A 17,312-nucleotide genomic window follows, 5' to 3' on the forward strand; every position below is an offset into this window, starting at 1 on the left:
TCTTACAAAAAACTCGAGATAGGAAAATACCAAATATCACACCTGGTTAGAAATAATATTTATTATTCCCTCCCGCCATGTACAGATTACTTTTCAGAAACATGAACGTATTATCCATGTCTTCATCAATAACAGTTTGTAGAAAATAAACTTAATTCATATCTTGTCAACAATATAGTTCTATCATTTTTTTGAAACAATAGCCATTTTATTTTTCCATGTTAGTTCAAGAATAGCTTCAAGTTTTACATTTCAGATCAAACCAAGACAATCTTTGTTTCTAGGTAATTGCCTGACAGAGCCCCCCCCCCCCCTAAAAAATTCTATACCCTAAGTGATAAACTCTTCTTGTACATTCAGCAAACTTTATATTGGAAAAGAAAAAGAATTGAGATAGGTACTTACTCTCGTGCACAGTAATAAATCTAGCTGAGCTTCTACTCCTTGCTTTGCAATGATGTTTACATAAAATAAATCGTATCTTATCAAGTTACAATGGTAATTTCTTGAAATGTGTTTATGGAAGCTATACACTTAATCCACTGAAATTTCCTTCTGATTTTTGAATCTGCAATTAAACCATCGCCATAAGGAAAAGCTTCATCCCAAGAAGATGTTTCCCCTTTTCCTCAGCTATTTCTCTCTAAAGGCTTGAATCGTCTCTCAGATCATGTAAAGAGATACGTTAAAAGCACAAGAAAAAAATGTTTTAGCTTGCTGACATAATGCCCTTAAGTTTGCTGACATAATGCCCATGTCTTAACTTTAAAATGTAAAATCAGAGTTAAAGCATCACTTAATTCATACAGTACATTGTTAATCGACAGTATCCCACCAACTTAGAAGTTCCCCAAACTGGCTGTCTTCTCCGCTTTTATCAATAGTAAGTTTATAACCAATGACTCAATCAAAGAATGTGCTTGTAGTAGGCTGCTGGTTTAACTTTAGAATTACAAGTTTCAATCGTGGGCTATTTTCAGATATAGAAACGCTAAGAGTGGCATATGAACTATTAAATTTGTTTCCCATTACCTACAGGAAGAATTTGTTCAAATAAAATTTTACAAGACAAAATGCAAATCTCTATACCTATATATAGATGTATACATGTATATATTGAACCTAACTAAAGTTTTATAAGCAATACTAACATAGTTCTGGTTACACATTCCTAAAGACTTAGTAACTGCTTTAAAGATATATGTTATAAAGAGGCTTATGCAAAAGGCAAAAATTAAGAAACAACATGATCTTTGAGGTTCTCAGTATTACGTCAAAAAGCTGTTTCTATTTCCCATAGAAGAAAACTATGCATTTATCTTCGGAAAAAAATTATAAAAAGATAATGCTATCATGTGAAGAATTCACAAAAACTATACTGTATATCCCATAAAAGTCATACCTATTTAAGGTAAATCACAATTATGGTTTACATTGTACTACAGACATCACCATCACCTTTCCTCTTTAATAAAGAGAGGGTTTAATTCTTTTTTAACTTCCTTAACTAGTGCCACAGAAATTCAAGTCCTAGTAGCAACAAGTTAAACAAGGTTACAAAATAAGGCATTCTGCTCACATGTCATTAAAGTAACAGGCTGAGATAGTAAAGGGGACCTTTTCATTTTTGTAATTTTATATAATCTAAAAATTATACAGAAGGCAATCTTCACCCAAAAAATCCAATTAGCTGCTATCTTCCAGGGCAACAGAAAAACATACATAAGATCCTCAACTTTCTGGTGATTTTCTCCAACTGCCATAAAAAGGCCAATCTTACCTTCTAAGATTGTAACTGTAAGATGTAATAAAGCCCAAGAACAGAAATAAGGATGAAATGTCTGACTGTTCTTAAGCCTGCAGGTCACACACTAAATGATTTTTCAAATTATAGGTGAAATCTAATTTGACAAAATCCCTGTAGTGTTATTTAGGGGAAAAAAAAAAACAAAACAAGTGGCTTCAGAACACACTTGCACACCTGCATTCACACACACAGGCACACATCGACATGTGAAACGGTCTTCTTAAACATTGGTTCTCCAGAAAGAATCAAAATGTTTATCATCAAGCTGCAGCATGTGTATTAAGTGGCAGCAATGAAATCTTTTTAGCACAAGGTAAGAATCTGAATGAACTTTTAAATGACCAGTACCTGAACCAAAAATTTTACTAGAGATGAACTCTAAAATACTTATTTTTTGAAAATCTGGACTCAACTGCCTGTTGCACTTTTACATTAAGTGTTGCTTAAATAAACAAAAATAGAGCATAAATTCAGCCTCTACTCTCTAAACATTTAAAGCAATGGTTATGTTATCAACAGGTAAAATGCACCTAATCTGGGTCTTTTGACACCTCTTGTTTTAAGTTTATTGTATGATAAAGTTCTTCACAGTTTAAAATATTGTGAAGAGATATATTTATGTATAACTATATTCACATGGATATTATGTACACTGCTATGTACTTAATGTACCCATAATCTTTGAACATGTGTGTGCCAGAGGATACCCCACACCTACGCAGGAACCCTGAATAGCAGATTGGTGTGGACTGAAATGATTTCTCAGAAAAGAGTAGAAGTTAAAAAAAAAAAAAAGATAATTATTATGAATAATTATAACAAAAATTTTACCGTATTTACATAGTGCCTATCTCCCAAGAGGTAAAGATGCTTTACAGACGGTGGTTAGGCCGTGTGGGGCGGGCCTGGGGAAGGATCGGCTCTCATTTCCACAAGCAGGGAGCCTCCCAGGCCCGCGCACGCTCACGACGGCGGGGCCCCCACACCGAGGTCTCCTAACTCGCGGGGCCTCAACCGGCAGAGCCGAGTCCCGTGGTGAAGTCAAGCTTCCGTCTGACAGAACTTCCACCGCAGAGGGTACCTTCAGGCCCTCAGATCCTTGTGGTTACGCATTACGTTTATGTCACAGGGAGATCAAAATGGTTTTTGGTTTTGGCAGATGAGCAAGTCTAACATTCAGTGTGAGTGTAATTCAGTGTAGCTTCTCCAGTTAAGTGCTGCACAGCCGGCGGGTCTCGGGACGGCGCGCGGCCTCCAGCCAGGGCTGAGGAAACCCGGCGGCGGCGGCGGAACGGCCTGCGGCTCGTCGGCCGCGAGGTCTCCTCCACCTCCGTGGACGGCGCGCACAGAGAAATCAGCGTTTCAGCACATGTCCAGTTAGCCTGGGTCGATTCGTGTCTAAGTCAGCGAAGGCCTTAGGGGTGAACTTTAAAGGCCAGGAGCTCCTCAGAGTGCATGTTGTTTAAAGAGCGAAGATCTGGCAACTTTAGGAGAAGTTTTGTAAAAATAGAGGCCTCGTTTGGGTGGTTTTTCATTATTAAGGTCCTGAGCGCGCGGATGAGCGTTTCCTGCAAAGCCTCCACGGAGTTGACGTTTTCTATCCCCGATCGATCTGCGGAGAGCCAGGAGCAGAGGGAGAGGAGACGACAGTGTTACTAACCATAACAGTCATAACTCATACTTGTCAGTCTCATTAATGAGCTCAAACCAAAGTTTTACACATGGGAACAAAGGCAAAAGATACCTGACAGGGTTTTTTAAAGCCCAATGGCAAATGTTTGTAGCTATTAATCATATTATAAAATACGTACCACATAGTACACCTGAGAAATTAAAATTCTTTGTACCGCTTAGGTATCTTTGCTCACAAAAATCTAGAGGTTCTGATTTTTTAAATACGATACCACCTAATTTCAACTGCTTCTAATGAGCAAAACGAGAGGAGTCGTGTGGTTTGGAAGTGTATTTTCACCCCATACGGAACACTCCACATGTGCCTGTTACCACGGGCGGCAGGCACCCGGGACCCACGCGTGGACCCCTCTCCCCGTGAGTGGGCCAGACTCACGACTGAATGCAGTATCACAGGAAAAACCATGGCTTCCACCTCAGACAGTCCCACTGCTCGCTCTGAGGAAAGCCAGATGCCATGTGAGGTGCCCCAAGATGTGGCCCAAGTGCTCAGGAACTGAGGGCTGTCTCCAGCAGACAGCAACCAAGACACCCAGTGGGACAACTCACAAAGAACCGAGTCCTGCCAACCACCACGTGAATAAGCCTGGAGGGCAATCTTGCCCGAGCGAAGCCTTCATATGGACAGCCGACAGCTTGAACACTACCTCCTCAGAAACCCTGAGCTGAGCGCACCCATAGCCCAACCCTCAGAAACTGAGAGAGAATAAATGGACGCGTTTTTAAGCCCCGGAATCTCTGGGTAACTTGTTATGCAGTAGTAGTTATCTAACATAGCACACAACTTTATTATCTGTTCAGCTCAGTTCAGTTGCTCAGTCGTGTCTGACTCTTTGCGACCCCATGGACTGCAGCACGCCAGGCCTCCCCGTCCATCACCAACTCCCTATTAATAGTTGTATTTACTTTCATTTAGCATACTGTGTTTATTAAATTCATCATACAAAAATGTTAATAAGTTAGTGATTTAATATAAATCAGCAATAAAGGAAACTACCTTTAAAAGAACCAAACCATGGGCTTTTTTCATCAGCAAGGGCTATTTCTTCCCTTTACAACAGGAGACAGTCGTACACAAGAAATATTCAATGGCTCCAAGAAAACGGGGTTGTAATTAGCAAGAAAAAAACTTCTTCAAGGAAACAAAATTCTCTGGCCATTTACACCCTTGTTTCATTTTTTTAACAAGGAAATCAGGGAGGTCTTCCATTGTGACTGGTAGCTGAAAAAGGCTACTTGGAATGGGAACACTCAAAACAAGGACTAAAATTTAATAGTAAAGGATGGGAGGCTGATTAACTCGATGCAGGAAAAAAATGATGAAAACAGTTTCATATTACATTTAATAAAATTTGGATTATTGCTACAACTGTGCTAATTAATAAAGAAACAGAAACAAACTGAATGCTGACTACTGCTTGGGGGTGGCAGGGAGGGAAATCAACTTTTCACACAAAACTGTAAGATGGACAAAAGATCTCCTCTCGACACCAGACTTTGGCCATACAATCACAGGATCATCTCTGGAAAACTACTTAAAGCTTTGTAATAATGCTTCCAAGACCCTCCCTTGCCTTTAATGGTCAAGCAATTGTTTTCTTTAACGGTCTTGCAATTCATTAATTCATTCACCAAACACCTGAATGAGTGTGGTTACCGGTATATGTGTGCGTAGTTGCTCAGCCGTGTCCAACTCTTGCGACCCACAGACCGGAGCCCGCCAGGCTCCTCTGTCCATGGGGATTTTCCAGGCAAGAATACTGGAGTGGCTGCCACTGCCTTCTCCAGGTTACCTGTATGGTGCTGGGGAATACGCAGTGACCGTGACACACTGCAAGTCCTCATATTTAGAGAGCTGGCGTTCTGACAGAAGAAAGGAGCTGGTTTACACTACATCATCTGTAATTTACAACAACAACTGGGAAAAAATGAGAACGATCCCCAAACAAAACATCTACATGGCAGTAGTACCAGTACCAAACAGTGCGTGGAAAAGGACATTTGAGTGAGTTTTATATGGGGTTGATCCCCAGTGATTATCCTGACTTTCAGTGGCCCATGCCTCTCTATTCAACTCCCTCCACTGTACCTAAGAATGTTAATCATAAAAAACCACAGTTTCATGATTTCGAGGCCAGAGGACCTAACTACAAACCCAGCTGATCATAAACAATCCCCTAGCAACCGCGACACTAGAGGCACAGACTGAAACGGAAACTCATCTTCCAGACGGTGCACCACGAGCTGTACTGCTGGTCGGGACACAGCTTTCCGCGTCCTTCACCATTTCTCGAGAACTCCTTGACTGTCCGCCTATAGACGGACGTGAAATCCCCTCCACCAGCCCCACGTGGGGACAACTGACACCGCACCCCGACGAGCCCAGCCTGACACCCGCAGGCCAGTCTGACCTCCACCTGGGAGGGATTCTGCCCTTCCACACAGCCTGAAAAAGAACTAGCCTTCCAGGTGCAACTGCTCTTCTCCTCACGGTATCAAGATCCTCCCCATCACTCAGGCAAGTAAGTTTGAGACTTCTCTCTGAACAGCTAGAGCTGTTCTGTTAACAAGCAGTACAGGGCAAAGGCTTCTGAAGCCAGACTGGTAGGGGTGCACACACCTGATCAGCTGATTATTGAAATGTGACCTCAGACAAATTATTTAAGCCCCCACCCCTGCCGTTCCTCAACCTCCTCGCCTGTGTAACTGAAGACAGCACGTCCTAGCTCACAGGCAGGGTCTGTTGTGAAGACAAAATTACAAAACGAGACCGTTAACCAGCACGTCATCTGACAACAACCAAAACAAAGCAAAAACCAGAAGGCAAGGGCAGATTCCAAGAAAAACAAAAGCTATTTTGAATATAAAGCAAACCGTAATGTTGCTAATTCTAAGCGGTTAGCAGAAGATACGGAAAGACAATCCATCTGTTACCTGACACCTGAACGTCCCGTCAGGAAGCACAGGTTTGGGGGAGAGTGAGTCTAAGCTGCCTTGTTACCCTTGCAGCCCCACTGAGGGAACACTGTGAGTACTATCCCCATAATCATAACACTTAAATACGGATGCTTTCCTGTTCAGTTTTTAGAATCAACTGATGAAGCACGGAAGACAGTCACATCTCTAGAACAGGATGTAAACGTTTTCATTCTTGACAACACATAAGAAACGCTAGGACCAAAGAAGTCAGGCTGCAGAAAAAGTGGGATGCGCCTCCCTGGACGTGGGGATGCACGAGCCGAACTCCTGAGGGTCACAGACAAGCGAAGGAGCAGAGTGGGGGGCACATCACAGTCATTAAATAACTAAAGTAACCGGGGGGAGAAAACAAACATAAAAACTGAGAGGGAAAAATGAGAGGGTGCTTTCATTTATCAGCTGAAAAGTCAAAGACGCTCAGTCGTGTCCGACTCTTTGCAACCCAATGGACTATACAGAATATTGGAGTGGGTTGTCTTTCCCTTCTCCAGGGGATCTTCCCAACCCAGGAATCAAACCAGGGTCTCCTGCATTGCAGGCGGATTCTTCACCAGCTGGAGCTATCATTGATCCGTTACATCTACTAGATAAAAAGGCATAAGGATAGTGTTTCGAGTTGTATCAGCAATCATCAGAATAAGCCTGAAGAATAGGCTAGCAAGAGAATAAAGAGACTTTCCATTTTATACCCTCCCACCATTACTGGATTTTATTTTCCTGCTTTAAAAATAACAATAGTCGTTTTCTAAGTGACAAAGATTTAAATTTGATATGAACATTATCATCAAGTAGAACAATATCATTTTAAGATGCAGGTATTTCTGTGTTGCTTGTATATCCTCATGTATAAACATAAATAAGAAGGCCCATCTTCTTTCACAATCTGCCCTTCCCCTTCCTTCAGTACTATATACCCACAGGCAGGCAAAGGGACAAATGGATTGGCGGGTAAATGGCGAGAGAGATCCCTAATGTTAATGGTGCTCTTTTTTGGTGGTGATATTATCACCCCTTATTTTCATCTTAGTATTGACACTGTCTAATTTCTCAAAGAACCTGTATTATTCTTATAATCAGAAGACAAAACAAGGCTTTCTCCAAGTTAAAATCTGAAACAACAGAGAAATCACATTCCTGGTGAAAACTACAAAGGAGCAGGGTGCCTGGCGAGCGGACCGTCTCCCCCCTGACCTGCCTCGGGAGCGCCCCCCACCGGCCGCGTTCCCCCTGACCTGCCCTGGGAGCGGGGGGCCACCGTCTCCCCCCTGACCTGCCCCAGGAGCGGCCCCCGTGCCCAGCCGCGTCCCCCCTCACCTGCCCCAGGAGCGGGGGGCCACCGTCTCCCCCTGAACTGCCCCGGGAGCACCCCCCGCGCCCAGCCGCGTCCCCCCTGACCTGCCCCGGGAGCGGGGGGCCACCGTCTCCCCCTGAATTGCCCCGGGAGCACCCCCCGTGCCCAGCCGCGTCCCCCCGACCTGCCCCGGGAGCCGGGGGGCCACCGTCTCCCCCTGAATTGCCCCGGGAGCACCCCCCGTGCCCAGCCGCGTCCCCCCGACCTGCCCCGGGAGCCGGGGGGCCACCATCTACCCCTGACCTGCCCCGGGAGCGCAGCCCCTCCTCCCCGCCTCCTCCGCCACGGCCACCTCCTCACCCCTCAAGTCACCCGCACAGCCTGTGAAGCCGACCCTCCAGCCGTTCCGGCGCCCCAGGGTAAACACAGGACCCACGTCACAGTGGCTCAGCGCTCACGCCCGGGGGCCCCCCCACCGTGGAGTCACACAGCCGCTCTGCTGGGGCTCACAACGTCACTCAGCCCGGGGCTCCCCGTCTCCCGCCTCCCGCCCCTCGGGCCGTCCTCACCTTCCGCTGGGGAGACCTAACACTCCACCCGCACGGTCCCGCTCCACCACCATCCTGCCCACAAAGCCTTCTTCCTTCCCAAGACGCCCATCTACCGCAGGCAGAGCCTCACCGGTTAGAACATAAAGCTTTCTGCGTTGGTTCTGTCTCTCCAAATGGAACCTACAGCCTGTGTCTTCAACCTCGTCTGTCACCCTGAGGGCCTCGCACTCCAGGCCCATTCACTAGATAAATAAGTTAATGAGTATGGAGCACCTGCAGTTTCACGATTATAGATTTACTGACCTGATGCCAACTCAAACTATTACTAATTACTTATCAAGAGACTCTGCAAAACAGTGGCTTATGTGCAAGAGGCTTCCCAGGTGGCACTAATGGTAAAGAACCCACCTGCCAATGCAGGAGATGCAAGAGACAAAGGTTTGATCCCCGGGTCAGGAAGATCCCCTGGAAGAGGAAATGGCAACCCACTCTGGTATTCCTGCCTGGAGAATCCCATGGGCACAGGAGTCCATGGGGTCGCAAAAGAGTCCAACACGACGAGCGATTGAACACACACATGAGCCAGAGGCATTGAAAAGCTACTGAGAAACCAGGCCTCCCTCCCTGACAGGATCCATCATATTATCCCGTAACTGCAGGTAGAGCAGGTCAGAAAAGGTGGCCAAACAATGCTCGTAGATGGCCTAACCACCGACGTCCAACAGGCCCTTCAAGATACACAAAGAACTTACCCTCTCCAGGGATCACTGGTGTGAAGAGTCACTGATTGACAGCTCAGCCAGTAACCAGGGGCCATACTCACATTTCACAGCCCTCCCTGTGTTCAGCACAAGGGCTTTTACACAGCACAAGTCAATGGGAAACTTAAAGTCAGTCACGTCAAAATACTGTCTAATTCTCCACGAATGATTTAAAATAAAGTCAGGGATACCTAAAAATGGCTGGCACTTTTCCACACGTTCCCAGGAAGTGACTGTCTCAGTCCCGAATTCTTACTGGGGGTAATCCCTCTCTTACTGTCCGAGCTGAGATACGTGAGTCAGAAACAACCGCAATGTAACACCAGGTGGCAGAGAAACTGGGAAACCCCACCGGTGCCTCACGAGCATCAGGAAACGCTGGAACACAGCAGCCGCAGCACTCGCTCAGGCAGAGGCTCGCGTCTGCCCTGTGCCGAGGGCATGTGAGGCTCCCACGCACAATCGCTTCCCTTCCCAGGAAGAGGAAACCGAGACCCAGAGAGACAGGTACTTACCGAGCCACACAGGGAACTCAGGAGCAAAGCTGAGTGAGAGCCTACAACTCATAATTCTGATTTTTGTAACAAAAGACAGTAATATCATACATCTTGATACTTACAACACTTTCAAGTAACCCACATGGTATTTTTAATTAAAACTTAGATTTGGATTACCACCACCTACCTGGTGATATACAATCTTGCAAAAAATAAATCCATGAGATATTAAGACTTGTAAAAAAAAATATGAACAAAAGCTAAAGATTAAGAGAGGTAGACATGAGGCCCAGATCTCAACATCCGTTTATCACTATACAGCACTTTTGACTTTTACTGTCATGGCAAAAAAAAATTCATCATGCAAACATAACAGACCCCTAGTTCAGCATCTTCCCTAAGGCCTTCGTCCCTCTACACGACTGGCCAGAATCTAGGCAACTGCAGCCTTGTCCCCAGGCTGCTCACTGCATTCCAAGTGGCACGACTGGGAACCGGCTTCCTTACCTGCAGAGACCAGGACAACTGCTGTGAACAGACTCATCTCTTCATCACTGAGTTGGAGGGCATTTAGCTTCTCACTGAATTCAAACATAGAGTTTAGCAGATCCCCGGCTCCCATTGAGTGTAAATCATCCACACTATACTTCTTTCCACTTAAAAAGGTGACAGTACGTTCCTTTGCATCAAACAATGATGCAAACCGTACCATTAAAACCTGGAAAAAGAAAAAGACTTAAATGTATATGGGGAAGTTCAATCGTAATATGAGAAAATAATTCAGTATTCAAGTCAGTTAAGGGATAACCTACGTATTTTAAAAAGCTGTAGACGAAAACCTGAGTTTATTTTTACCCAGAACCATTTGCTTAAGGAAAATTCTCCATCAAAGCAATACTCTAGGAAGAGCATAAAAAAAAGAAAATTATAGTCAATATAGTCAATATAGCAAAATAGTCAATGCCTATGGTGCTCTGACACTATTAACAAAGATTCTGAAATGCAGATTCAAAATTAAAGCAGGCCAGAAAACCCCAAATTAAAGCAGGCAATAATGCTAAGAAGTCTGAAACTGGGCCTTGGGCAAGGGTATTAAAGAAAGTCTATTAAGCTATCACGTACATCACACGGTCTCTAAGCCTGAAGTAAAAAGAGCAGTATTTCAATGCAACAACACCTGGAAACATCCAAACACCAAATGCAGACAAGCAAAGATGACCTCTAGTCTATTTCAAGAAACGGTAACACAGAGAGACACAAACTGTTACAGCAGGTGTTGTAGATATCAAGTTATGATGGAAATCCAAACCAAGAGTCACTGCAGACTCGCTCCACCCTAGTCAATGCTAACGACTATGTCCCTTATTTCTCACGTAACCAGAGGAACGCTGAACTAACACCCGCCCTTTGCAGAGCTCCCAAGCAAAGACTTGCTTCATCCAAGGCAGCCCGAGAAAGAGGGAGCCTTCTAAGAAGACAGTGCTAGCTCTGCAGCCAGCTGTCTCCAGACAGATCACAAGGGGAACAGAACACACGTCCTGGACTATGAGATCTGTGTTCTAGTCCTGACTGTCATGAATATACTGGTAACCCAGGAAAGAAGTCTCTTCACCTCTCTGGGCTATAGTTATATAACCTCATAACTGGGTGAACTGAACTTGATCTCTGACATCCCCTTCTGACTTTAAATCTGGAGGTCCACTGATCAACAGTCTGTCTTCCAATGCAGGGGACATGGGTTTGATGCCTGGTCAGGGAACTACGATCCGACATGTCCCGACTAGAGGAACCCACAAGCTGCGACAAAGGCCCAACGCAGCCAAAGACCCTCACGTCTAATGTTTTCCTTTAAACTGAAAATTCTAACCTATAGGTGTTTCCTTGGAATTATATCACAGCTATTTTATTTGTGAAAACATCTTCTTCTCTATTCTAGTCCAAATGGCCCAGAGAACAGAGCCAAAGGCAAGGGGTTTTGTAGGGGGTGCATGTGTGAAAACGGGCGTGAGGAAGAAGGAAATGCGATGAAAGGAAAGTCAGTAGCAGAGGACGTGTCACCAAGCTGGACACCACCTGACATCCAGCACAACCGAGATCTGGGCCATGTGGGGCCATCCAGGGACATGAAGCTCCCCCCACTTCTTCTGCTGATCAAAGGCTGGGGCCGCCCAACATCAGCTCCCACCCTCCCGTGCACTTCAGGACAAGGCCCACCTGAGCTCCAGGCCAGTTCTGCGCCCTCGCCCACCTCAGCTGCGGCAGGGAAGCCCTGGGCCAACAGATGAGAGGCACCTAGCCAAGCACAGGGAGAGGCTCTGTCTGGGTCCTATTCAAGTTGGCAATAAGAGCTGCCCCAGGCCCAGGAGACAGCATCCCAGAAAGAGAAGCTGGAGTCAAAAGAGCAGCCAAGGATTCTGACGAGGCCAAAAGGATTGTGGTAGTACATAGAAACATCTGCTACATGGACCAAATATTTCACCATCTCTTAAGAGACAAAACCACGATCTGTTTGCCCTTTGGTCTGGTACTGAACCCAGGAAATGCTGGGCTGGGCTTTTGGTAGGAGTCTAACTCCGAAGAACCTGCCAGGTTTACACGTAGAGGCGGTTCCAGGACTTGGAGTTTCTGTGCTGTGAAGCCAGCACGTTTGCGTTTCAAGCCTTGAGTCACGCAGGGTTTACCTTGTCTCTCCCCAAGATCCTGGGATGGTCATGCTTTTGTTGGTAGTTTCAGCCTCTGGACTACAAACACTTGTTGAGAAAAGAATGAAAATAAAATACTACCCTGCCCTGTATCAACAACATTCAAGATAAATAAAAACCTACCTCAAAAGTCCCAGCCTTTAAAAGGTTGACCTGGTCATGCTGCGAGAGATCTCTGAACCCAGGAATGCGCTTTGCAAACTCCACCACTTCCTTCACTGCTGGGGTGAAGCTCATGGAAAATTCTTCCCAGATTTCATGCCCCGATTTATGAGGATCTACGTATGGAGACTTACTCATCGGACAAACCTAATATGCACAAAACAGAAGAAATCTTTGATTATGAGAGGTGGGAAAGAAACTTCAAAGGTAGCCTATCAGTCAGTGGAAACCCCAACAGGAAAATACTCTCCGACACATAGAATCTACTGATATTAGCTAGCACTTTCTCTACTGGCTGCTCCCCTTGTGACACAAAGGCTCAGAGCAGCCTAATTTAAACAGCAGTCAACTTATCATAAAAGAAGTAGCCTAAGCAAAAAGTTCATCTGTTACAAGCTGGTTCAAAACCCTGGTGCACAATCTATAGAAACATAAAGTAGCTGAGCGGCTGGGGCTGGGGCAGGGGCTGTTTGCCAACAGGCACAAGGGATGGTTTTGGGGGTGATGGGGACGTTTTAACACTGGATTATGGCAATGGTGCGCAACTAAAATTACTAAAAAGTACTGAGACTGGACACTTGCCTGTTGCACAGGTTTGAGAGTGTACTTTGTAACACTACTATCGTCTTACACTGGTTTTACGATTGCCAAGCAAAGTCACACATATGCACTTGACTCTCAGGCCTGTTACTTAGTTATGGCAGACATATAATTACCATCTCTTAGATAAGGAAATGGGACTTTAAGAGGGTTAGTGATCCATCCAAATACAGCTAGAAGTCAAGGCCTAGAGCCCAACCCCACACTTAGTATTTCAAAACTCACTGTTTCCTAAATAGGCAAAATTACATTGCTGTAATTTCAGAGAAGAAAAGATCTGAGATGCTTCATTTTTAAAAAAGAGGTCACTGACCACTTATTTCATATATAATGGTGTGACCACTGGCCTCCACTTGTTCAGTGAGGACCCAATGGCTGGACACACAGGTGCACCTTCTAAATGAGGATGGGGAGGCAAGAGGAGGAGGCCAGAGGAGGGACCGGCACGCCATGCAGACACGACAGGCAGACACGCTAACAAAATCAGCCTTCACGTGTCAACTAAACCCAGGAGATCCAGAGATGGGACGGCTCCATAACCATGGAGAACATCACAAATGAGAACCTAAACCTTTACATATTTTCCCCTCCTTACGGCAGTCACTAAGCCTAAGGAAAATAAGGTTACCTTCCAGATCCACGGACTCAAAAACTTCAAGGGACCAAAACAAACAGACATTTAACGTTAGGACTGGGGTAACTGAGTCAACTATTTTGAAAATGAAAAAAGAAGATCTGAATTACCCAGCTGTAGAAAACACCAAGCACTGTCAAAGGACCTGATGGTGTAAACAGAGCCTGGGACCGCTGCTCTGGATGAAAGTCTGGCTGAGCATAAACAGCGTGCTTTCACGCAGACTGCTGGATTTGATGAGACACTTAAATGACGTTAACACTGACTCATCCCACAGGATGAAGTCTAAGAAAATTCTTAGAAACCAGCGGATTATCTTAAACTATTCCCAAGTCTTCAAAGCATGAAACATCCATGCTCTATATCCAAAGACCTTTTTATATCATGATGGTTGAAGAAGACACTTTCCATCCCAATCAAGGAATTACTGACTGTGGCAAGCTAAAGGATCAGTCCCTTGAGGAAATCCCAACGCTAGTAAGGCCAAAACTAACTTGAATGCCTACATTTTGAAAGGGTTTTCTAAGAATTAAAGGATCAATTCTTCAAACCCATATTTTACATAAAATTCTAATTCTGATCATAGTATCAAGCAAATAACATGCGTGTGTACCTAGCTCTGTGTGCAATCAGGTCATTCCACAAATGCTGTTTATTCAAAATATTTGATCTAAAGTACCACGCAAAAGGGCTTCTAATAAATCTCCTAGCCCTCCTGACCCTCACCCCCTGCCTCTGAAGTTGGAATGGCCTCCAAATAAAAAGCAAGCCTTCACAGTTTTCCTGGACACAAAGTGAGCAAAAAACATGATTTCACTATACCAGGTGCATCCTCGCTCCAGTGTTGCACAGGAAACCATTCTTGTTCTCGTTCTGAGAAAAGCCATCTATGGAAACTCTATCGCACGCTCGTTGAGTATAAGCGCCGGAGAAGCTCACGCAGTGTCCGCCCGCGACACAGACGGCGTGCCCGCCGGGGTAGTGCACGCCGCTCCGGCCCTTGTAGTGTCCGCCGAGGTGCTGCGCGCTGTCCGCACAGGGGAAGCGGCCGTGCGGGCCGCCCACACAGTGCTCGTGGTTCACGCTGTACTGCTCCAGGCTCTTAGGGAGCCGCTCTCGCGGCAGCGCCGCGGTCTCCGCTGAGCTTTCGCGCGGCTCCTGATTATACATGAAGGTGTCCTTGTGCGCTCTGGTTACCATGCCGATCACTTCCTCCTTCGCAAAATCGGAGGAGGAGGGAGAAGAGCTTTTGCTGCTGTCTGACTCCAGCTGGGGTTTGGGTCGTGGTTGTTCCTGGGCTGGCAAGGCGATCTGCTCGTGGTGGTCTGCTAAAGGGTCACTGTGCAGACGACCACTGAGCTGGCTGTCCATCATGGTCCTCATCGCACTCTGCATCTCGATCAGCATCCGCTGTTTCTCACGCTTAGGAATACGCCCAAACCGAACAGCTATTGCAGAAAAAGATATTCAACATCTACATGTTAAAGAAGACCCGTTTATTCCAAAGAGTAACACAGAATTGGCTCTGACAGCTACAGCTTCTGATCACACAAGAATGCCCACTTGAGTCTGGCCAAAAATCACTCTAAACTTGCCGGTTACATTTTGAGGTACCACAGGAAGCAGGAGTGGGGAGAGAAATTTTTCACTTTTCTCTCAAAATAAAGCTAAAGAGAAGACTTCTTGGGTATTTTATAAGCAAAGTCTAAGAAAGAAATCTGAAATTAACTAATGAAAATCAGTTTGAAACAAACCAGCACTACTACACAGCACCTTACTAATAAGGCTGAAGGCTGTGTCCTCAGGGAGGCATTCGGCTACCCACATCCATCAACGCTGGATGGATAGGTACAATCACTTCCTGACCTCTGTCCGTTCACTTCTGTAACCTTATCCTCAAGACCCAGCTATTAAGTGATCACCGACCCAACTATTAAGTGATCACCTTTTCCAACTTAAGAGAAAATCTTAAAAGGAAGAAAAAAATCACAGTCGATAGAAACGTAGTTATTGGAAAATAAACTGGCTGGATTTTAATTAAAATCAATGAAACAAAAATAAAAGCTTTAGTCTCAGAATGAGTCCTGTCTCCAACATTCCTATCCCTGAGGGAAAGAAAAGCTTCTTTCTATTCTAGTATTTATACACAGATAATAAAAATTCAATACATCCACCCAGCAAGGGAGTCTCACTGCTCCAACTGCAGCCTCTTACCCTGTCGCAACCACAGACATAACTTTATCCTTTTGCACACTCTACCTTCGCTCCCCTCTGCACGACTGATGGCCATTTTTACTCTTGTGGAAATCACAATATCCATCAAGTTTGGATTAGTATTTCTAGAGCCATAAAAAAAAAATTTTTTTTTAAGAAACTGAAAACATAGAACATCAATTGTTGAAACCTGTCATTCAAGAACCTACTTATTACAACACTATTTCTGTGTCAGTACATACTAGCTAGAGTAACCTAAGGGACTGCTTAAATCACCCTTCCCTAGATAAATACAAGGCTCATTCTTAGCAGTTCTCAATGAACTCCTACCCTGACCCCTCTGAAAGCCTCACAGTCCTCAGTTAGGTTACTTGGAAAAGAATGAGACTCCCCAAGCACTACAGAAGAGTCAGGTCCCAGTGAGGCCGTCCACACACGACACTAAGGTCCCGCCAGTCACCACCACTTCTGCTTCCCACAGGCTTCTGCTTCCCTGGCGCACGCCAGGACCGAGCAACCACCTCCACACCAGGCCACAACGTGTCTTTCAATTCTGCATCACCTTTGAAAGTACAATCGGTGCCGAAAAGCACGGTGTCATCTCAGGACTGAGAAGTCACAGAGCTAGTTCACAGTGGGAGAAATGGGTTCCTCAGAACGACTAAGAAAGAAATCAGGGGGAAAAGCCAAGAACTCCTATATCAAGAAAAACTGCACCTTTATTTTTTGAAAAAGAAAAAGTATTCAAATCACACAGAGGAAAAGTGGGTCTTTTCACAGGAAGAAACAAAAAAAGAAGTGAGTCAAAAGCTGTTTCTGAGATGATGATGCTAAAATTTGACTTGAATCAATTTGGCATCCTGTAAGACAACAAAATGTGTTTTTGAAAATCCATTTCACCCTGAGCACAAGGGGGCCTTTGGCAATTGACTCCCCACTCTGGCTCATGCTGAGGAATAAAGCCAAGCCCCATAGGCTTTAAGAAGAGCACTCTTTAAATTGGGGACATACCATCTCTTGACATTCCGACAGACAGACACTTTTTGAAGCGACACTGCTGGCATCTGTTCCTATTCATTCTCATTATAGAGCAGTTTTCATTCTTCAGGCACTTCTTATACTGAATGTTTTGCTGAATGCTTCTCCGGAAAAAACCCTAAGAACAAAGGAAGATGTAGGGATCCGATTAAAAACATCCAGGGGAACTCCTTCTAAGCGTCCCCCACACCTAATTAGCCAGTACGCTACCGGGGACCCGAGAAGTCATCTGGCTGAGAGCAGGGGAGAGATAACACTGGCACTCAGACCATCGCTGAGCTCTCTGGTACCCTCGAGCGCCTGCTGGCCACGCAGAGCCCTTTCCCCCTTCCCTCTGAGAGTCTCAGTGCTGCCAAAGCCCCCGTGTCCTACGCTCTGTTCACC

At 45.2% G+C, this 17,312-nt stretch overlaps 1 protein-coding gene across 4 annotated transcripts in view; it reads right to left on the reverse strand.

Annotated features, from left to right (window-relative positions):
* Nucleotides 1-46: 46 nt before the first annotated feature.
* Nucleotides 47-17,312, reverse strand: part of NR1D2 (nuclear receptor subfamily 1 group D member 2) — a 28,770-nt gene continuing 11,504 nt past the window's right edge. For 3 of the 4 annotated variants that reach the window (XM_024986287.2, XM_059882242.1, XM_059882241.1), the window contains 5 exons: nt 16,902-17,046; nt 14,499-15,124; nt 12,404-12,589; nt 10,086-10,296; nt 47-3,419 (listed from right to left, as the gene is read on the reverse strand). In XM_024986287.2, the coding sequence (XP_024842055.1) occupies nt 3,223-3,419; nt 10,086-10,296; nt 12,404-12,589; nt 14,499-15,124; nt 16,902-17,046 (1,365 nt within the window). In that variant the 3' untranslated portion in view covers nt 47-3,222. Of the gene's footprint in view, nt 3,430-10,085; nt 10,297-12,403; nt 12,590-14,498; nt 15,125-16,901; nt 17,047-17,312 lie in introns of all 4 variants that reach the window. The other variant, NM_001289793.1, reaches the window with a different exon arrangement.

Source organism: Bos taurus, chromosome 27 (assembly GCF_002263795.3).
Source record: "Bos taurus isolate L1 Dominette 01449 registration number 42190680 breed Hereford chromosome 27, ARS-UCD2.0, whole genome shotgun sequence".
Classification (NCBI taxonomy): domain Eukaryota; kingdom Metazoa; phylum Chordata; class Mammalia; order Artiodactyla; family Bovidae; genus Bos; species Bos taurus.